At 38.0% G+C, this 18,678-nt stretch overlaps 1 protein-coding gene across 1 annotated transcript in view; it reads left to right on the top strand.

The window, feature by feature from the left end:
• The first annotated feature begins 627 nt into the window (after positions 1–627).
• The window catches only part of NMNAT2 (nicotinamide nucleotide adenylyltransferase 2), an 86,468-nt gene continuing 68,417 nt past the window's right edge, over positions 628–18,678 (top strand). Inside the window, exon 1 of the mRNA XM_058176276.1 lies at positions 628–792. Coding sequence (XP_058032259.1) covers positions 708–792 — 85 coding nt within the window. The 5' untranslated portion in view covers positions 628–707. The remainder of the gene's footprint in view (positions 793–18,678) is intronic.

Here is an 18,678-nt window from a genome sequence, read left to right as displayed (position 1 = left end):
ATCGTGAATAAAACAAGATTTAAATTGCTCCTTCCTTCCTTCCTTCCTTCCTTCCTTCCTTCCTTCCTTCCTTCCTTCCTTCCTTCCTTCCTCCTTCCCTCCCTCCCTCCCTCCCTCCCTCGAGAGAATGTAGCACTACATGGATTTGACAGGAAAGTTGCAGGATTGAGGTTGTAAGACTGTAAGAATTAGCAATGGCTCCCCCCCCCATTATACTTTCATTCAAATAAGAGGATAAAAATGGGAAATATAATCTGCTTTAGTGAGTGTAAAGACAAGACCAGAATCATTATTCTGAATTATCTCCACCAGAAGATAGGAGCTTGTCTTCTTTGAGTTGTCTTTTAAGCTTCCAGTCTGGCTTGAACATAAGTACGCGTTCATCTTTTTTTTGCCGGGCAAAACAAATTAAATGCCATTAATGATTCCAATATCCTAGGGGACAAAAACGAGGATATTTCACCATCTGCTTGAAGAGCCGAGGCGCCCCGGAGGTGCCCCAGAGTTAAGTAAACTCCGCCTGGCGCTGAAGGCGTTAAAACTGGGCGGCGGGCCGGGAAGGTGGGGGAAGAGAATGACGCTGCTTGCGTCTGGGAGCTCTTCGCCTCCCCTGCCTCTGCAGACACATTGAGACACACACACAAAAAGAAGAGGAGAGGCCGGGCGAGCGGGATTCCGAGGGAGCGCCAAACCAAGCAGACGCCACCATGACCGAAACCACCAAAACCCATGTTATCTTGCTGGCCTGCGGCAGCTTCAACCCCATCACCAAAGGCCACATTCAGATGTTTGGTGAGTCCCCGCCCTGGGCTCAGCCCGATCTGATCGGATCTCGCCCGGTGTTTTCTGACTGGTGCATTTGAACGGGGTGGCTCGGGGTCCCCGGGGGTAGGGAGGGGGTCGGCGCCCCCCGGGACGCTTCCTCTGGGGTGGGAGGGAGGATGTCCTGGAATGGCAGCGAGGCTGCGGAGACTTAAGAGGGAGCGAGGGCAGAGAACGTCCGAGAGGTTTTGCGCGGTGTTTGCTGTTGCTCTCCCGCGGTGAGGGGAGGGGCGGCGGCTCCTATTGATGGAAATAAAAGCGGGGGTGGGGGCTGTTTGGAGAAGACTTAGGAGCGGCGTCAGAGGAGGGCGGGAGGAGGAGGAGGAGACCGGAGGGTCTTTAATATCACCCCAGGATGGGTGGGAGGTAGGGCTGGGATTGGGCTGGGCGGGGGGGGGGGCCGGCTGGATGGCTCTCAAAGGGGTTCAAAGCAGGAGGGGTAGCTAGAGAGAGGGTTGGATGAGGGGCGGGGATGGCAGATGGATCTAGGCAGAAAAACCGAGGAGTAGCCTTGTCCGGTAGCCAAAGGAGGGTGGGTGGTTGTCAGAGAAGCGTGGGAGGCCTTTATGGGGATGTTGTTCAGGGAGTCCTTCTCCTTGGGAAAATGTCAGCCTTGCTACCTGCCCACCTGCTTCTGACGCAGAAATGGACAGGGGAGGGGGAGGAGGCAAGAACTGGACCACTTCAATCCCCCCCCCACACCCCGCCACTATGGCATGGGGGGGGGGCAAAGCCCCTATTTACTGTAATGTGCATTTCACCCAGAAGCTCTGGTTTGCTCCTCTGGGTGGACTTTGCTGGGAGTTTTAATCTTAACTCTGCACTTGGAAAAGCCTGAATGTAGGATCCTTAGATATGAAAAGCAGGATTTGTTACCATTCCTAGTTTCCTTTCTTTTAGGTGTCTGTGCTGGATCTCTAGAATGTGCCTGTTATGCATGAAAGGGCTGTAAACGCAATTGTGTACTGTATCATAGGGAGTAATATATTGTACTGGTTATGGAAGGGAGAGAGAATGGAGAATCAGAGGAGCATTTTGCAGCTCAGAGATGTGAAGGAAAGAGATGAGGAAATATTTTCTTGTACCATTAGTAGCAACCTGAAGGCATATAATCAAAACACACCAATCACACATGCACATATATCAAACTCTCAATAGGAGACAATAGCCTGTTAACTTTACCTGGGCTACCTTACTTTGCAGAAACCAAGCAAACATAAGCCTGGTTAATTTTGACAAAGGAAAGCTCCAGAGAAACTAGCCTACATATCTTCTAGCACAGACTAAAAGGAGACCATAGTAGTTGTGTATCATTAAATTTAGAATTGAAATAACCAGTGAGGTAGTGAAGCTGAACTCATTAAAATTGCATTTTTAAGTACATACTTGGATTTTGGATCTCAGTCCTATAAGCTTATTGGCCGTACACGCTAGTGTATGTGCAATTTGAAAATAAAGAATGAAAAAGTACTGGTTCAAGGCATCACTCATTCTCTTCACTCGTTTCCCCCCTTAATATATATTTGTATGTGTGGTGGCAGTGGAACTAATCCATGCTAGTGAAGTAGAGTACAAAACCCCATGTGATTTGTGACTATCCTTCAAGGTCTATTCTATATAAGATAATGGATTATAATGGCCGTTAATAAGCTTTGGCAGAATAGTTAAGGTGGTTTGCTGTCCACAGCTCCAAGTGCTGAAATGGCTTCATGGGAAGAATAGTAAACTGTAGTCCTCTCCTACCAATATCAGGGAGTTTAGAGATTGACATTTTGATGAGCTAGCCATAGCTCATCATAATGATTGAAAACAAATATTCAAGTGCACTTAGTTCATAAGATAATTATCACTGAAAAGTGTGTAAGTGTCTCTTCTCAATAACATTTGCAAAGACAATTTAGTAAGGGAATTGTGCAGCTCTTAACCCAGCACAGGGTGTTTTAACACTCAGGAAAAGCTATTCATATCCTTTCCCTCCATTTTCACTTTGGAGGTAAATATTATTTTCAGAAAACTGCATTTTAGACTCTAATTTAAGTAGAAATTTTAATAGGGCCAGAAGATGACATTCTCAACCAAATCATGGGAAAGAGTACTTTGAAAATAATGCATATACTGTGTATGTTAAAAACTATTTTGTATCAACATTGTAAGATTATCCTATTTCTTTATGTAAGAGGGATGCTCTTTTGTAATATGTTTTGTAATATATTTTCAACTTTAGGAGGAGGAATCGGAATGTTTTGATTTCATAAACCAATATATGCTAATTGTACTCTGCAGTTAAAATAGATTTTCATGAATCTAGTAATATATGTGGACAATAGAGCATAATCAGAACTAAAAAATCAGTCTCTTTTCCCCATATTCTTCCAGCTTGTAGATACTTTTATTTCCATTTTTCCTCATTTAATTGAACCTCTCATAAAGGATTTCACATCTGCATGCTCCCCCCCCCATCTCTTTAAAGAGCATGTGGTATTATTGTGATGTCAATGTTTGCATACAAGAAAAGAAAGGAAGCCAATATTCCTTCTGAATAATCTTTTGATTTTCCACTTGTCAGCAAAGTGGGGGAAAAGTCTGGTCCATATTTATTGCACAATTATTTCTATGTAGTCCTGAGCCCCAAATTCTTGTAAATCCTTGCCTGCTCATTTGCCAATGTAATCTACTATCCACAATTCAGCTTTGTCTTACTGGTATGAGCAATTAGATGCTCATGGTAGGGAATAGTTGTCATATAATTCAAGAATCTCTAGAATTGTCTTTGAGGACCAGATACTGTAATAATGGAAGTGGAGAACCAGCAAAACAAAATGGTAAAGAAACATGCATCTATTATAGCAAACAAATTTTAATATCATCTTCGAAATCATCCCAGGTGAAATCTAGCCAGCCAGCCTTCCTTCCTTCCTTCCTTCCTTCCTTCCTTCCTTCCTTCCTTCCTTCCTTCCTTCCTTCCTTCCTTCCTTCCTTGGGAGAGTGTAACTGAAAGTGGCTCTAGCATGAATGTTGTCTTTTTAATTACTTATAATTTGATTGGTGATATTATTATTCTGTTCAAAGTAATTAGCATCCTTTCAGATACCAGTCATCATATACATCTAAAGACAGAAATTAATTATAATGTCTTGTAAGCTGGGGTGGGCATTTATTTAACTGTAAAATTTAGATTTTTCAGCTACCCAAACAGACATTTGTTCCTATGAAACTTTCTCCCTTCCTTCCTTGTCTTTTTTGTTTTCATATCATCAATGTTTGGATAGTATGCTGCTTAGAGCAGCTGTGTCTGTGTGTATACACATAAGTGTATATCTGCAAATGTTCCTCTGTTAAGAACCACACAGTTTGATACCTTATAAATATAAACTGAAGTATAACAGTGATGGAATATGTTCTGTGATGGTTAATAATTCTGATTTATTGTATTGTATGGCATTCAGCTAAATAAATCATGCCCAATACAGGGAAGAAAAGCAATATACAAATGTTAATGTTGTTGCTATTGTTGCAACTGTTGCTGCTATTACTATGTTTAGAATTATGGTAATATTAGATATGGCCACATTTTAACAAAGTGTGAAGGTAATGTGCAAAAGATTGGTGGTAATGAAATTACAACTTCCAGCAATGAGTATGAACATGAGAGGAGAGCCAGTTTGATTTATTAAGTGAAGGCACAAGCCTAGAAACCAGGAGGCTGAGAGTTCTAGTCCTGCTTTATGGATCAAAACTAAGTGTGTGATTTTGGGCCAGTCACTGTCTCTCAGCCCACAACATCAGGCTCAGGTAACAAGCCAGTTGGTCAATTTCTGTCACAACATCTAAAAAAGAAGTGGACTCTGCATTTGAGGAAGATGCTAGGAAAGGGTGGGGGAGAGAAGGGAAGGTGAGATGTAAAATTATAAAAATGTAGATTTAGGAATGGCCAGTTCCTGCTTAGCACAGCAGTTCAAATTAAAGTATTTGTGACTTGATGATGGTTCTGATGAAGATCTTCTTGTTGGTTTTTTCCCCATTTTTAAAGACAGAGAAGTTATTTTAAAAAAAAAATGGAAGGGTAGCCCTTGGTTTTCAAAGGTTTTCTGTGAGGATATATTGATGAGGTTTTGTCATTAATATCACATGGAAATTGGCACATATCTTGAACTGAAGTAACTATTAGAACAGGGGTCACCAACCTTGTCAACTTTAAGACCTGTGGACTTCAACTCCCAGAGTACCTCAGCCATTAGAAGGATAAGAGAAGAAGCAATGCCCTGTTTTGGATCTGTGGAAGTTTAATGGTACTGCAGAAACCAATCGCTTCTGCTCAGAAGCTGCTCTGCAACACAACTGCTAGGTCCTACCATTCAGTGACCCAGGCCTTTGTTTTTCCTTTTCTCTCTTGGGTTTTTTTGTTTTTTTGTTTGTTTTGGATTAGGTTAAAAAATATAGAGAGAAATAAGAACTGATAATACACATCACTCTCTTTATTATGCTATCTTTCCTAAGCCTTTGAGTGACAGGACAGTTGCAGCTTAGCTATCCCTTTGGGAAATGTTATTTTAATAATTTTCAATATATCACACAATCATGCTTCATTCTGCACTTTTGCACAGTTGCATCCACTTTTGCTTTCTCCAATAACACTATAAAATAAGGGTTATGAGAACAGTATCTGTAATATAAATATTTTTGTAGTATTTATTTATGTTCCATACAGTATATTATGGCAATAAATGTCTGCAGTAAAAGGCAAGTATACTCTTCTTTTCCCTTTTAGCAAGAGAGTATTATTTAAGGTATGGAGTTTGAGACAATGTTCATGGATATAGAAGTTTGATGCATGACATTATGGAAGTCAAGCAGAATATAAATTTAATAAATTATTATTATTATCAGTAGCAGTATATGGTAGCTATGACAATAGTATTGATGATTGTATTGATATATGCATTTGTGAATCTGTCTATAATTATTGGGACTGCTGTTTGAATTAACATTTACAATTGACATTGGTACTATTCATTTTGTACTTTCATTCCATCAAATATAATGATTTATGTAGTTGAAGAAAAATGTCTTAAGTTGTTGCATTACGTACTAGAACAAAGCATGAAATGTTTTCCTTGGAACAGTTTCACCCAGAGGCAAGAATAGCCCTTTTTCTCTTAAAGGCTAGTCAAGATCTAGTTATGTTGGAAGGTCAGAATGTATTGTCCTGAATGAGATGCAGTACCATGAATGCTGTATTTTAGGGTGAGATAATTATAGTAGGACACATACATTTTGTCACTGTTCATTGTTTTATTTGTAATTATCTGTATTTATTCAGTTGTAATCTATTTAGATTTGGTTAAGGCTATATAAATTAAGGCTATAAGTCTAATAAATAATAGGAAGATTATATATAATGAATTTGGTAATTAATCTCTCTAGCCTACTCTTCTAGGCAATAGAGGGGTCTGCAAACTTGGCTCTTTTAAGACTTGTGGACTTCAACTCCCAGAGTTCCTCAGCCAGCTTTGCTTTGCTGGCTAAAGATCTTTGGGAGTTGAAGTCCACAAGTCTTAAAAGAGCCAAGTTTGCAGACCCCTGGGCTATAGTATAGTTCTGATCACAGGGAACAAAGTCTCTAATAAAGGTCTGATCCAGTGCAATGATTAAAGAGGCAAGGATCCTGTACATAGAATTAGGATCTTTTGTTGCAAAGTGTCACAAAATATGACTTTGCCAAGAGTAGTCCTGAGTCATGATTTCATTGAAAAAGCTTGAAATGTGATGTGATTCTAGTCTGGTGTGACTCATTTACATCTGCATATCCTTGCTAGATGTTGAAGTCATTGAGTAATGAGCAAGCAAATGTAAAACAGTTGAAATATGGAATTATTCCAATTATAGTTCTAGTATGATGCAATTTTTCCTCTGATAAGCATACATAGCTGAACTAGCCAAATTGGACTCATTATTCTGAAATGCCAATTAAATTATTTTGCTATACTGTGCCTTTTTTCTAATCCACTGATAGAAATAATTAATTTTAAAATGATCTATTATTAGCTGAGTTCTCATATGTACATATTCCATGCTGTTTTCCAAGCAGTTAGAATTCAAGTAATTGTTTTAATAACTATAAACTGAGCTTTCCACCAACAGGAAAGATGAGCTGATGTCACACCAAACTCCTTTAAATATCTGTCTCTATCTTGAGTAGAGTTCTGACTTGTTTCAGTTATGAAGCACAATTCCTACTGACATCATCAACAGTAATAACCTTTCTAGGTATAGAAATTAAATGACCAAGAGCTTACCTCATACAAAAAGAAAAAGTATAATCTTGCAGAACATAACCAAAACCATGTTTAACATGCAAATCATGTGCATTACTTATTATTCACTGTACTTTTCTTTCTTGTGAATTGTGAAGACTCTCGTTCTCTGCCTCTATTTAAAAAGTCTAACTAATTCCAAATGAGGAACAGCTTTTCTCAGAATTGAACTCCAATGATGTCCCAAGAGATAATAAGATAATAATGTTAATGAATATTCCTAGATTCTTTTTCTTGACAATTTCTTATGTTTATAGGTACAAAGTTGTGTCTGTACCATTATTTGAGGGGTGGGGAAGACTGCATGAAGGGACCCACGAGAAATTCATTTGCACAACTCAGAAAGGATTTGAAAACTATTTTCTACTCTGAAAAGCATGATCAAAAGCAATCAGGGAAAGAACGGGCTGACCAGCAAGGTATGAAGAACAGATGACAAGGATATAGAGAAGAGCTGTATGACAGCAACAAAGAGACTCATCCCCCCCTTCTCCCTGCAGGAAGAAAGTGTGTGGGCAATGAGTCAACTGCCAAACAACAAAATCCCAGGTGTTGCTATCCCTATAGAATTGCTGAGGCCTGTACACCCACAATCACCACAGCCTTGTGACAGAAAATCTGGGGAATGAATAATGGATCAGAAAACAATCAGTATTCATTCCATTGTCAAAAAGGGGTGACTCCAAGGATTGCTCCAATTACCACACAATTGCACTCATCAATTGTGGCATCACGCTAGCAAGATCCTCCTTAAGATCATACAACAACTTCTGGGGCTGACCATTGAAAGACCAGGTGTGCAAACTGGCATCAGAAGGGCTCATGACAGCTGTGACTATACTGCAAATCTATGCTGGATCATGGAAAGTCTCAAAAACATTAAAAGAATATGTATGCCAGCTTTATTGACTACAAGAAAGCCTGTGATTGTGCTGACTATGATCAGATGTGGAAAGTCTTAGAAGGCCTGGGATTACTAACACATCTGGTCAAGTTGCTGCAGTAATTGTACACAAACTGGGAAGCCACTGTTTGAACACCATATGTAGACACTGGTTCAAGATAGAGAAAGGAGTGAGGTAAGGCTACATTCTTTCAGATGTCTTATTCAATCTGTTTGCTGACGTGATTACGAGTAAGCTGGATCCTGAAGAATTTTTTAAAAAGGAGAAAAATTGGAGGGAGGAACATCTACAATCTTCATTATGCTGATGATACAGCTCTCTTCTCAGAAACTAAAGAAAATCTGAAACATATTATCATAAGGATTAAAGAAGAAAGTGAGAATCTTGGCATCTTCTTGCAAGGAAGGGAAATATCAAAATAACAATTGACAGTGAAGAGACTGAATGTGTGCAAGAACTCACTTTCCTAGGATGCAGATTGAACAAAGCGGTGAATAAGGTCCAGAAATAAAGTGTCAAATTGCCCTGGGTTGCACAGAAATGATAAACATGAATCAAATCTGGAAAAGCAAGGACATCAGCCTGACAACTAAATGAAGATTAGTCTGTGTTATTGTGTTTCCCATAGCTACCTACAGTCCAGCTATCTTGGACCGTGAAAAAAATTAAACAAGAGGAAAATCAACTTGTTCAAGCTGTGGTGTTGGAGTAAGCTCTTTGGAAAACAAAGGAGATAAACAAACACATACTGGAGCGTATAAAATCAGATGTATAACTGGAAGGCAAAAATCACAAAATTCTACCTTACTTTTTTCGGCCATGTAATGTGGTCAAACTCACTTGAAAAGGCAGTTATGCTTAGAATGGTCAGCAGGACAAGGAAATGAGGAGACCAAAACCCACAGTGGCTAGACTCCATCAAAGCCAATACCAGCCAGAGCACAAAGCAACTTAAAGTATCCATTAAAAAAAATTGGAAAATGTGTGGAGAGCTGGTCCATAGAATCACTGTGAATCGGACATGATTGAACAGATAGCAACACCATCAGGGGTGAGTTTCACTTACCTTTGCTACCAGTTTACTCGCGTGCGCGCCCCTTCTGCGCATGGACAGAAGCTTCTACACATGCGCAGATTGTATTTGATGACGTCAAATACTGTGGGCGGAGCCTCCCGCTGCTGCTGCTATCGGTTTGCTTGAACCGGAGCGAACTGGTAGCAACCCACCACTGATCGCCATCATATATTATATATCTAATGCAATCTTACAAATCTTTTACAAAGCTATGTCCCTTATGTAAAGAGATATCAGATAGATATAGATATAACTAACATTATTATGTTAGTGTTGCCAATATAATCAACAGGTCTTTATTTATAATATATTAGATACCCTGCTTCTGTCATGTTAAATGCATTCAGTGTGAGAGCTACCCTATTAATGAAAGTGATAAATCAATTGACTATTCTTTAAACAACCTACAAATTGCATAAATTACTTCTTGACACATTTTCAAACTATAGGACAATTAATTAATTCACTTTCCAATTTGTAAATTTACTAAGTTTTCAAAAGTTTTTTTTAACTAGTCTTCCCATTTCCATGTACTAGTGTGACAGTCCAAACTTATGTCTATATTCAGCAGTAACACTCATTAAATTAATGTGTTCCTCAGGTAATTGTGCATAGGATTAAAATCCTGGTAATCTGTGGTCTAAAGTGAAAGAAACAGCTTCTTCCAAGGTTTTACTATTACTCACCAAGCCACAAATCTTTCCTTAGAAATCACCAAGTCTGACTACTTACGGTACAATCCCGTATTAGGATTATTTTGCAAATTGCTAGCGTTGAGAAGACCATTAAATTCCATAGTAATCCACATTAGAAGTTTTTCAGTCAGAAACACAGTCCAAAAAGGAAAAAAAATCTCTCCATTCTGCAAGTGAACTGAATTAAGCAAATTAATGAATAAGAGTTAATTTGTTCTTTCCCTTTGCTTTCCTGTTTGAATTAAATAAATGGAAGAAAAGATGTGAATGCCACCAGCAGAACTGCTAGTGGAAGCTTAAAAATAGTATAAATGATTATTACGTTCTTCCCCATGAGTGTTTTTCTGAATTAGAACTGAAGTAGCATTAAGAATTGTACAATTGAAATATTATATATGGATGGCAAAATAGTTTTGTTCTTTTTACAATATATCTAAAAATAATATTCAGGTATTATGTTTACCACCTGTAAGATTAGACATTGCAAGAGCTGTTTATGCCTCTTTAAAACGTTTCATGGGATTAAATATTTATTCAGCAAAGGTTTTTGTCATTCTGTGATATACAGTAGTTGTTTCTGGTGAAACTCCATGTTTCTCTGTAGCTTCCATACATATATTAAAAATAATGTAAGTGCATGGTTTTTTTTAAAAAAAATAGGGAAGTATACATTGATCAGCGAATCAGAAAAGTAAACAGGAGTCTTTTGTGGGAGAATTCAGTCAACTTCAAGCAGTATGAATAGTGAAGGAAACCTTATTCTGAATTCAACTATACATGCTAGAAATGCAAGGTTGCAGAGAGAGTTTCTACACTGGAACATATCAGAGAAGATGAGAAGTTGTTCAACAGACTGGGCGAAGAGGGCAGAAAAGGAAGTGAATCCCAAGTGAATCTTCTAAATTGGAAGATAGGTGGAAGCATAGGTCCCAGCAAAGCAAGAATATTAGGAGGTATTCTGTGCCACTGGAGTTCAGAAACAGAGTCCCATTTTTGAAGATAATCCTCAGCTACCTGATGAAGCCTTGTCAACCCTAGCTTTTGTGGAGACTGGGTCCTTTGAGTTGAAGGGAAATGAAACCCTAGTTGGCAATCATTGTACTATTAGTGGAAGGAAGAAACTTGGGAAGATAAGAAGAGGATAAAAAATTTAAATCAATCAAAGTCTCCAGGGCTGTAATGGTATGTAGGAATAACCCTGGGAGACAGGGTGAAGAAACACAGCCAAGAGAATGGTCAAATAAGAGGTAGTTTAGCCTGGAGAAAATGGAAGGCACAGATATAGAATAGAGAAGACTTGGCTTGTCTGTATAATGAAAAGGATCTGCATGTTCTCCAGAAGATCTATATGAGATTTCAGCATGATGCAGCTACTAAGAAGACAAGAAGACAATTTTGGTATAAACTAATAGAAGCAGATTCCAGATAATGGAAAATGATTGTCCCAGCTGTTTTGGTTAGGCCCTACATCCTTGGAACTTCAATCTAAAAATGGTATCAGCTAGCTAAAATTAGTTCAGAAAAACCAAGATGATAAAGCAACTGAAAACTGTCCTAAGATAAGCAATTAAAAGAATTAGGTATATTTAGATTGCAGAGATAAAGACTGAGGGGAGATATGATTTCAGCCTTCCTTTACGGACCTCGTAAGACTGGAGTGAGGTCCATGGTAAACAGTTTGAGGTTGAAACTGTGAGGATTGGAGGCTGTAACAACGGAATTGGGTAGAGCATTCCAGGCGTTGACCACTCTGTAGCTGAAATCTTATTTCCTGCAATCGAGTTTGAAGCGATTTACCTTGAGTTTGTATCGATTGTTTGCTCATGAACTATTGTGGTTGAAACTGAAGAAGTCGTTGACAGGCAAGACGTTGTAGCAGACAATTTTGTGTATTATGCTTAAATTGGACCTCAGGTGGTACAATTCCAGATTGTCTAAGCCCAAAATTTTAAGCCTGGTGGCATAGGGAATTCTATTGTGAGTAGAGGAGTGGAGTACTCTTCTCGTGAAATACCTCTGAACCTGCTTAATCATGTTAATATCCAAAATACAGTGTGGGTTCCAGGCAGACGAGCTGTGCATTAGCGCACCAGCGTGCCTACCCTCCCTGTCTTACTGTCTCCATTTATTTGTATTTACTTCCTTTGTTTTTGTTTATGTTCATACCTATACTTGTTATCTTGTACATGTTTGACAAATAAATAAAATGAAATAAATAAGTAAATATCTGAAGGGCTATCATATAGATGGGGAAATGAATTATTCTCTGTTGCCCCAAATGGAAGAACCAATGGGTTGAAACTATAGGGAAATATATTCAGGTTAGGAGGACAAGAGCTGTTAACTAGTGAAATAGGGCTGTGTCGTGAATGATATGATACTTCCCCTTTACTACAGGTATTCATCTAGATAGCTGTCTGTCCAAAATTCTTTAGAAGATCCTTCACTAAGTAGAAGGTAGAACAAGAAACCCTCTGAGACCCCAGTATTATCTTATGAAAATCTCTCCATGGAATTATCTACTTGAATGTTAGTTCAATGAAAGCAATTCTTTCTGCATGTGAAAAACCAGTGTTTTTTCTAGTGAGCTTGGCTGAATCTCTTCTAGTGTTTATTTGATTTGACGGGTATCCCTGTGTGTGTATGTGTGTGTGCGTGTGTGCAGGGAATTCCACTAGTGGGAGCCTTTATATGTGGTAACCCATTTCACACATCTGTAAACTGTAGTGAAACTATCTAGGAAAAAATACAGTATGTGATTCTTCTAGTTGTGTGCATTGGCATTTACTGTGGAGGTTTGGCAGTAAGAGCAACTAGGCACTTTGCCCCTCTTCACAATAATGTAATAAAACTTTTTTATCCTGCTGCTGAAGGACAAATAATGTACAAGAATACAATGGTAAAATGTCCCTTTCAGTGCAGAATTATTATTTAATCGATTATTTAATCGATATTAATGCTGCATTCTAAGGAGACAAAAATGCTCTTGAATAAAAAAATTTCCACCTGCCAGTAAAGATTCATCTAAGAGATTCTCTTCAAAGCATCATTTCTTCTTTTGAAGGCATTTAGGTTTGAACATCAAGTTTCTGTACTTTATTAGTCTGGGATTTTTAAAGGAGCATTATTTTCTATTACACCTGGTAATGACAGTGGAGCACTTTTTTTTGGCCTTAAATATGACTTTATCATCTTGGGATGTTTGGGTTTTTTTGACAATGACTTTATTGGTTGTTGATGACAGGAGCAAGAAGAATAGATTTCTTAAAAATGCTTGGCCTTGTTGAGATTTCCATTTGAATGCTAGATTATTGTAATAAAAGTAATAAGGAAATAAAGGGTTCTGAGATCTGGCAACAAAGATGGAACATTTACATCACTTGATATCACCTGAAGCACAACATTATTCAGTAGTTCACCCAGTCAGCAAATAAATAGCAATGATGTCCCCGCAGGTATGATGCTCTTCCATTATTTTGTAGTGCTTCATGCATTTTATCATGACTCTTTTGATGTAAATTCAATCTCTCCATCATTTTCAACTCATTTTATTTAGATGAACATTCAACTGGAAAAAACAACAACCGTGAGATATAGTTCCTGGGGTTCTTGAAGGAAGGATGAGATATAAATATACAAAATGCTTTGCAGATAATTAGAAAAAGAAAAGAAAAATAGTTTGAGGTATAAAAATAAATATGATCTGTAGGACTACTTTAAAAAAGAAACAGTTGCTAATATTTTAAATCCAAGAGCTTGGCTAAACTGAGAACTAGACTCTCTTAGGTGACAAACGTCACCAAACAACTCTACTGTATTTCAGTCACACAGATGTCTTTTTATGTTAAACAGACTGGATGCCCACAGGGTGTGAAAATGAACGGTATGGCTGTGAGGTTTTTGCATTAGCATATTTTTGCATACATTTATGTTGAAGGAAAATAAAATGCAATTTGAAGAAAGAAAACAAGCTGGATTTGCATGAATGCTATTCTGAGTAATTATTTTGTCATTAATGTGTGAGAAGAAGTCTTTTCCTAGCAATAAGATGACAAATGGCATCATGAAAGGGAGATTCTTTCCCAAATAAAATTCTTCTTCTCTATAAATCAATCTTAGACCTTGCCAAGTCCCCTTTTTAATTGTCACTTGGTTGCCAATGGTAAAAATGGAACAAAAATGGGTGTTGATTTAGGTAAAACCCCATTGGTGTGTTAAAAGTGCTGCAAACTTTAATCAAATGAAATCAATCTATACTTATCCAATCTGCTGTAATATAAGAGGCCTAAAGTTCTCTACAATACTTCTCCCTTTTTCCATCCCTATAGATGCCTTCATATTTGTTCTTTTTTTTTATTGAAAAAGTTTTTACAAAATTTTTCCCCCCCTTTCCCCCCCTCCCCCTCCATCCTCTCCCCCCCTTCAAAACCACCCCCTTCCCCCCTCCGACTTCCCAGAGCAAGCACAAGGTATAGTTCAAAAAACAAAACAAAACAATCATATGCTAAATTTTCCTTAACACAAATTATAGTCCTCCCCTTCTTCTCAAATCCTAACTTCCCCCATACAAATCAGAGATTAATACATCCTAATCATTCCAAGGCAATCTGATATCTCTTAATCTGGTATCTATTTTGCATATATTCAATCCATTTTTTCCATTCAGTTAGATATTTTTCTTGTGTAGTGTCTTTCAAAAAGGGTGAGATTTTGGCCATCTCAGCCAAATTAGCAACTTTCAATATCCATTCTTCTATTGTGGGCAACTCTTTTTTCTTCCAGTATTGTCCTATCAATAGTCTTGCCGCTGTTATTGAATTTAGAATCAGCTTAGTCTCAATTACTGTACAGTCCGTAATAATTCCCAGTAAAAAAAATTGCGGTAGGAACTTTATCTTCTTTTTCAAAACATTTTGTATGATCCACCAGATCCTTATCCAAAAAGCCTTAATCTTCTTACAAGTCCACCAAATATGAAAATATGTAGCATCATCATCAATTACGTCTCCAACATTTTGCTTGCATATCTGGATACATACATGATAATTTCTTAGGGTCTAAATGCCACCTATAAAACATTTTATAAAAATTTTCCCTTAAATTCTGTGCTTGCGTAAATTTAACATTTCTAACCCAGATTTTTTCCCAAGTTTCCAGAAATATTGGTTCTTGAATATTTTATCATACAATCCTTTATTAAATCCCTTTCAGAATCTATTTCTATCAACACATTATACAATCTCTTTATATGTGCCTGGGTTTGATTTCTAATTTGTTTTACCAAGTTTTCTTCATTCTGCATTGTACCAATTTTCTGATCTTTTTTCCACCTAGCTCGTAGTTGCCCATATTGAAACCAAGTATAATTTCTCCCTTCTTCTTTTAGTGTATGCAAGGATTTTAATTGTAAATTACCTCTCTCAGTATATAGAAGATCTTTATAAGTAATCATTTCCTGTTTCTGTTCTATATTTATATTTTCTATTGCATGCCTGGGATTTGCCCAAATAGGAATTTTGTAATTTAACTTGTGATAATATTTCTTCCAGACACGCAGAAGAGCAATTCTTAACACATGGTTCTTAAAGGCTCTATCCACTTTTTTATCATACAATAAATATGCATGCCATCCATATAATAAATCATAACCTTCTATATTCAAAATCCTTTCCTCTGTTAAATTAAACCAATCACTTATTACAGAAAGAGCAGCTGCTTCATAATATAATTTAAAGTTGGGCATTTTTAAACCTCCTCTTTCCCGTATGTCTTGAATTATTTTCATTTTAAGTCTCGCCTTCATATTTGTTCTTGATTCAGACACAAACTCTTCGTCCACATATTCAAAGTTATTCTTATTCTTTCATTTCTCTGTCCTCATATCCTTCTAAACATATACTATATGTTCCAGCTCTAAATCCCTCTAGCATCATCTCCCATCTCCCATCTAGAAAGAAAACTACCTTCCTTGTAAATGTTCTGCTGTTCTCTGTTCCCCTGTGGTGCCCCCTCTTTCCTTCCTTCTCTCTCTTTTTTTTCTCTCTCCAGTAATTTTATTAAAAATTACAATTACAAAGATAAAAACTAATACATACTAAAAAAAAGATGTAGAAAAGAAAAAAAAAGAAAAAGGAAAGGAAAAACAACTATATAGCAATGAAAAAGAAAAGAAATTTATAAAGTAATTCCTTCCGCATTCATCATAAATATAAGCAATTTTAGGAAATGATCTCAAGTTCTTAAATAGGTAAACATAAAGGTTTCCCCAGTCCAGTTGTGTCCGATTCTAGGAGGGTGGTGCTCAACTTTGTTTCTTAGCCGAGAGAGTCAGCATTGTCTAAAGTCATTTCCATGATCATGTGGCCAGCATGAATACACGCTGAGGTACACAGAACACTGTTTACCTCAGGGGTGGGTTCTACTTACCTTTATTACCAGTTTGTATCGTGCCCGCGCATGCACTATTCTGCGCATGTTCAGATCGCTTTTGATGATATTCGGGTCAGTGGGTGGAGCTTCCCACCGGTTTTATTACTGGTTCTATAGAACCAGTCTGAACCGGGGGCAATCCACCACTGGTTTACCTTCCCATCAAAGTGATACCTATTTATCTACTTGCATTTGCATGCTTTTGAACTGCTAGGTGGGCAGGAGCTGGGGCAAGGTTAGGAGCTCACCCAGTTGTGTGGTGCTCAGGTCTTAAACCTAGGCTGTCAGTTTTCCAGCTGACAAGCTCAAATGTCTTTAACCACTGAGCCATTATACTCCCCCACATGTTCTTAAATACAAGTCCTTAAACTTGTATTTAAAATTTATATCACTAACGTTCAAGGAAACTCACCCAGTGCTGTAAAATATGTCAATCCAAAGGTTCCTAATAGATAAAAAGCAGTTAACAAGTAATTTCCAAAAGTTAATAGAAAAGGAATAATGTGAATTCAGTGTCCTTAAAGGTGCTAAACATGGGTTTGAGCAAGATGGGTATTCCTGTCTCTCCCAAAGCTCTAAATCTGCTGGAACAACTATCTGTTGTTTGTGGACAATCTCAAGTCCTCTTCTTGTCCAGAGAGGAATTACAGGATTATTCACCAGTTTTTCATTCTACTGCAATCATTGGCTCTGCTTTTAGTGGAGACACCTTCCCCATTTCTTCCTTGGAAGTCTTTCTTCTCATCCCTTCTTTTAAATATGGCACTAATTGCTGTTCTTTAAGGCTATCTTGTTCTCAGATAATTTCAACTATCCGAAGCTATATCTCTTGCCAATTATATTGTTATTTTACTTGTTTGCTAGATTTGAATAGTCTCTTTTCTTTCAACCTCTTGGGTAAAAACCTCCTGGCCACCTGGCTTCCATATCAGCACATCACTAATCATCTTGTTTTTCATCATAAGGCTCTACCTACCGTCTTTTCTTTGTTCCCATACATTCATTCATTCCACACAACTCTTCTTTTATATTCCATTCTCTCTTCCATCATTTTATTATAATTAAGGGTGCACTGTCTGTGCCACTGATTATCTGTACTGGCATGCTGGCTGTTGGTTAACAAGATAGCAAGTTGGGTGCCTACCACAATGCAACATTATGTAATTCAGACACAGCTTTTACAAAAATAAAGTCCTTTTTATCTATATCCTTTTACAATTTACATTTTTACAATTGCCTATAAAGATGACAATTGTAACATAGTAACAGGTTTAGCACAGGTTGGAAACAGGAATCCAATAAACAAGCAACAAATCTGAAAGAAATGGCGAGAGACAAGGTGAAGTGGAATTCAGACTTCAAAGCATGACATAGCAAGTTAAGCACAAACGACTGAAGTTTGAAAAGTTGTTCCTTGCATTTTCTCTCAAGGAATAAGACCCGTGTAGTAAATAAACCCAGCTGACCCTTCATCCATTATACAGCTATGGCAGTTTACTCCTCAGCATTGGCACTAATGAAAATGTGCTTCTTGAGAAGTCTCTACAATCTACATTCTTTTTCTCAAAAGAATGTTCTCATTCTTTTATCTTTCACATGCCTCTGCTTAGAATTGGGTGACTGGACTTCATAATCTGAGAGGCTATCACTGGGAACAGGCAAGACATCCTAAGGCAGTGGTTCTCAACCTTTATAGTGCTGCAACCCCTTTAATACAATTCCCCACGATGTGGCGACCCCAACCGTAAAATTATTTTCGTTTTGATTTTATAGCGCCTGAAGCCGTATTGGCTAGCAATCTGAACTGCTTGCGATTGCCTTGAGGACGGAGGCATTAAAGCGGAGACTCCTCCCCTATTAAGTTTTATCGCGCCTGAAGCCAGATTAGGCTAGCGATTGGGAGTGATTGCAACTGGCTTGAGAGGGAGACATCAAAGCAAAGATTTCTCTCTTTTTTAATTGATCGCGCCTGAAGCCGAATTCGGCTAGCAATTTGAAGAACCTGCAGCTGGCTTGTGGAGTCAACCATTGGAGCGCGATTCTTCGACTCGCAAGTATACTTCCCATATTTCCGATGGTCTTAGGCAACCCCTGGCAAATCGTCATTCGACCCCCAAAGGGGTCCCTACCCACAGGTTGAGAACCGCTGTCCTAGGGTCTTACTGGAATTGTCTCCACTAGATGGAGTCATTGGTTCTGGCACTATTGAAAATATTGACACCAAGACTATTATATCTTGGTGAACCTGCCTCCTCTTCCTGCCCATCCTTCTCATCAGACATGTCTAACAGAGCCATAATCTGTGTTTCAAATGGCCCCTCCAAAACTATAGATGAAGCCCTTTTAATTGTAACCCCCAAACTGTAATTTGTAATATAGAAAGAAAAGTATTAAACATATGGAAAGGTTTTAACTAAAAGTCTAAGACTTTTTTTATA

This window comes from Ahaetulla prasina, chromosome 3 (genome assembly GCF_028640845.1).
Source record: "Ahaetulla prasina isolate Xishuangbanna chromosome 3, ASM2864084v1, whole genome shotgun sequence".
NCBI lineage: Eukaryota > Metazoa > Chordata > Lepidosauria > Squamata > Colubridae > Ahaetulla > Ahaetulla prasina.
The sequence above is the reverse complement of the archived record's forward strand: the minus strand, read 5'-3'. Positions and strand labels throughout refer to the sequence as shown.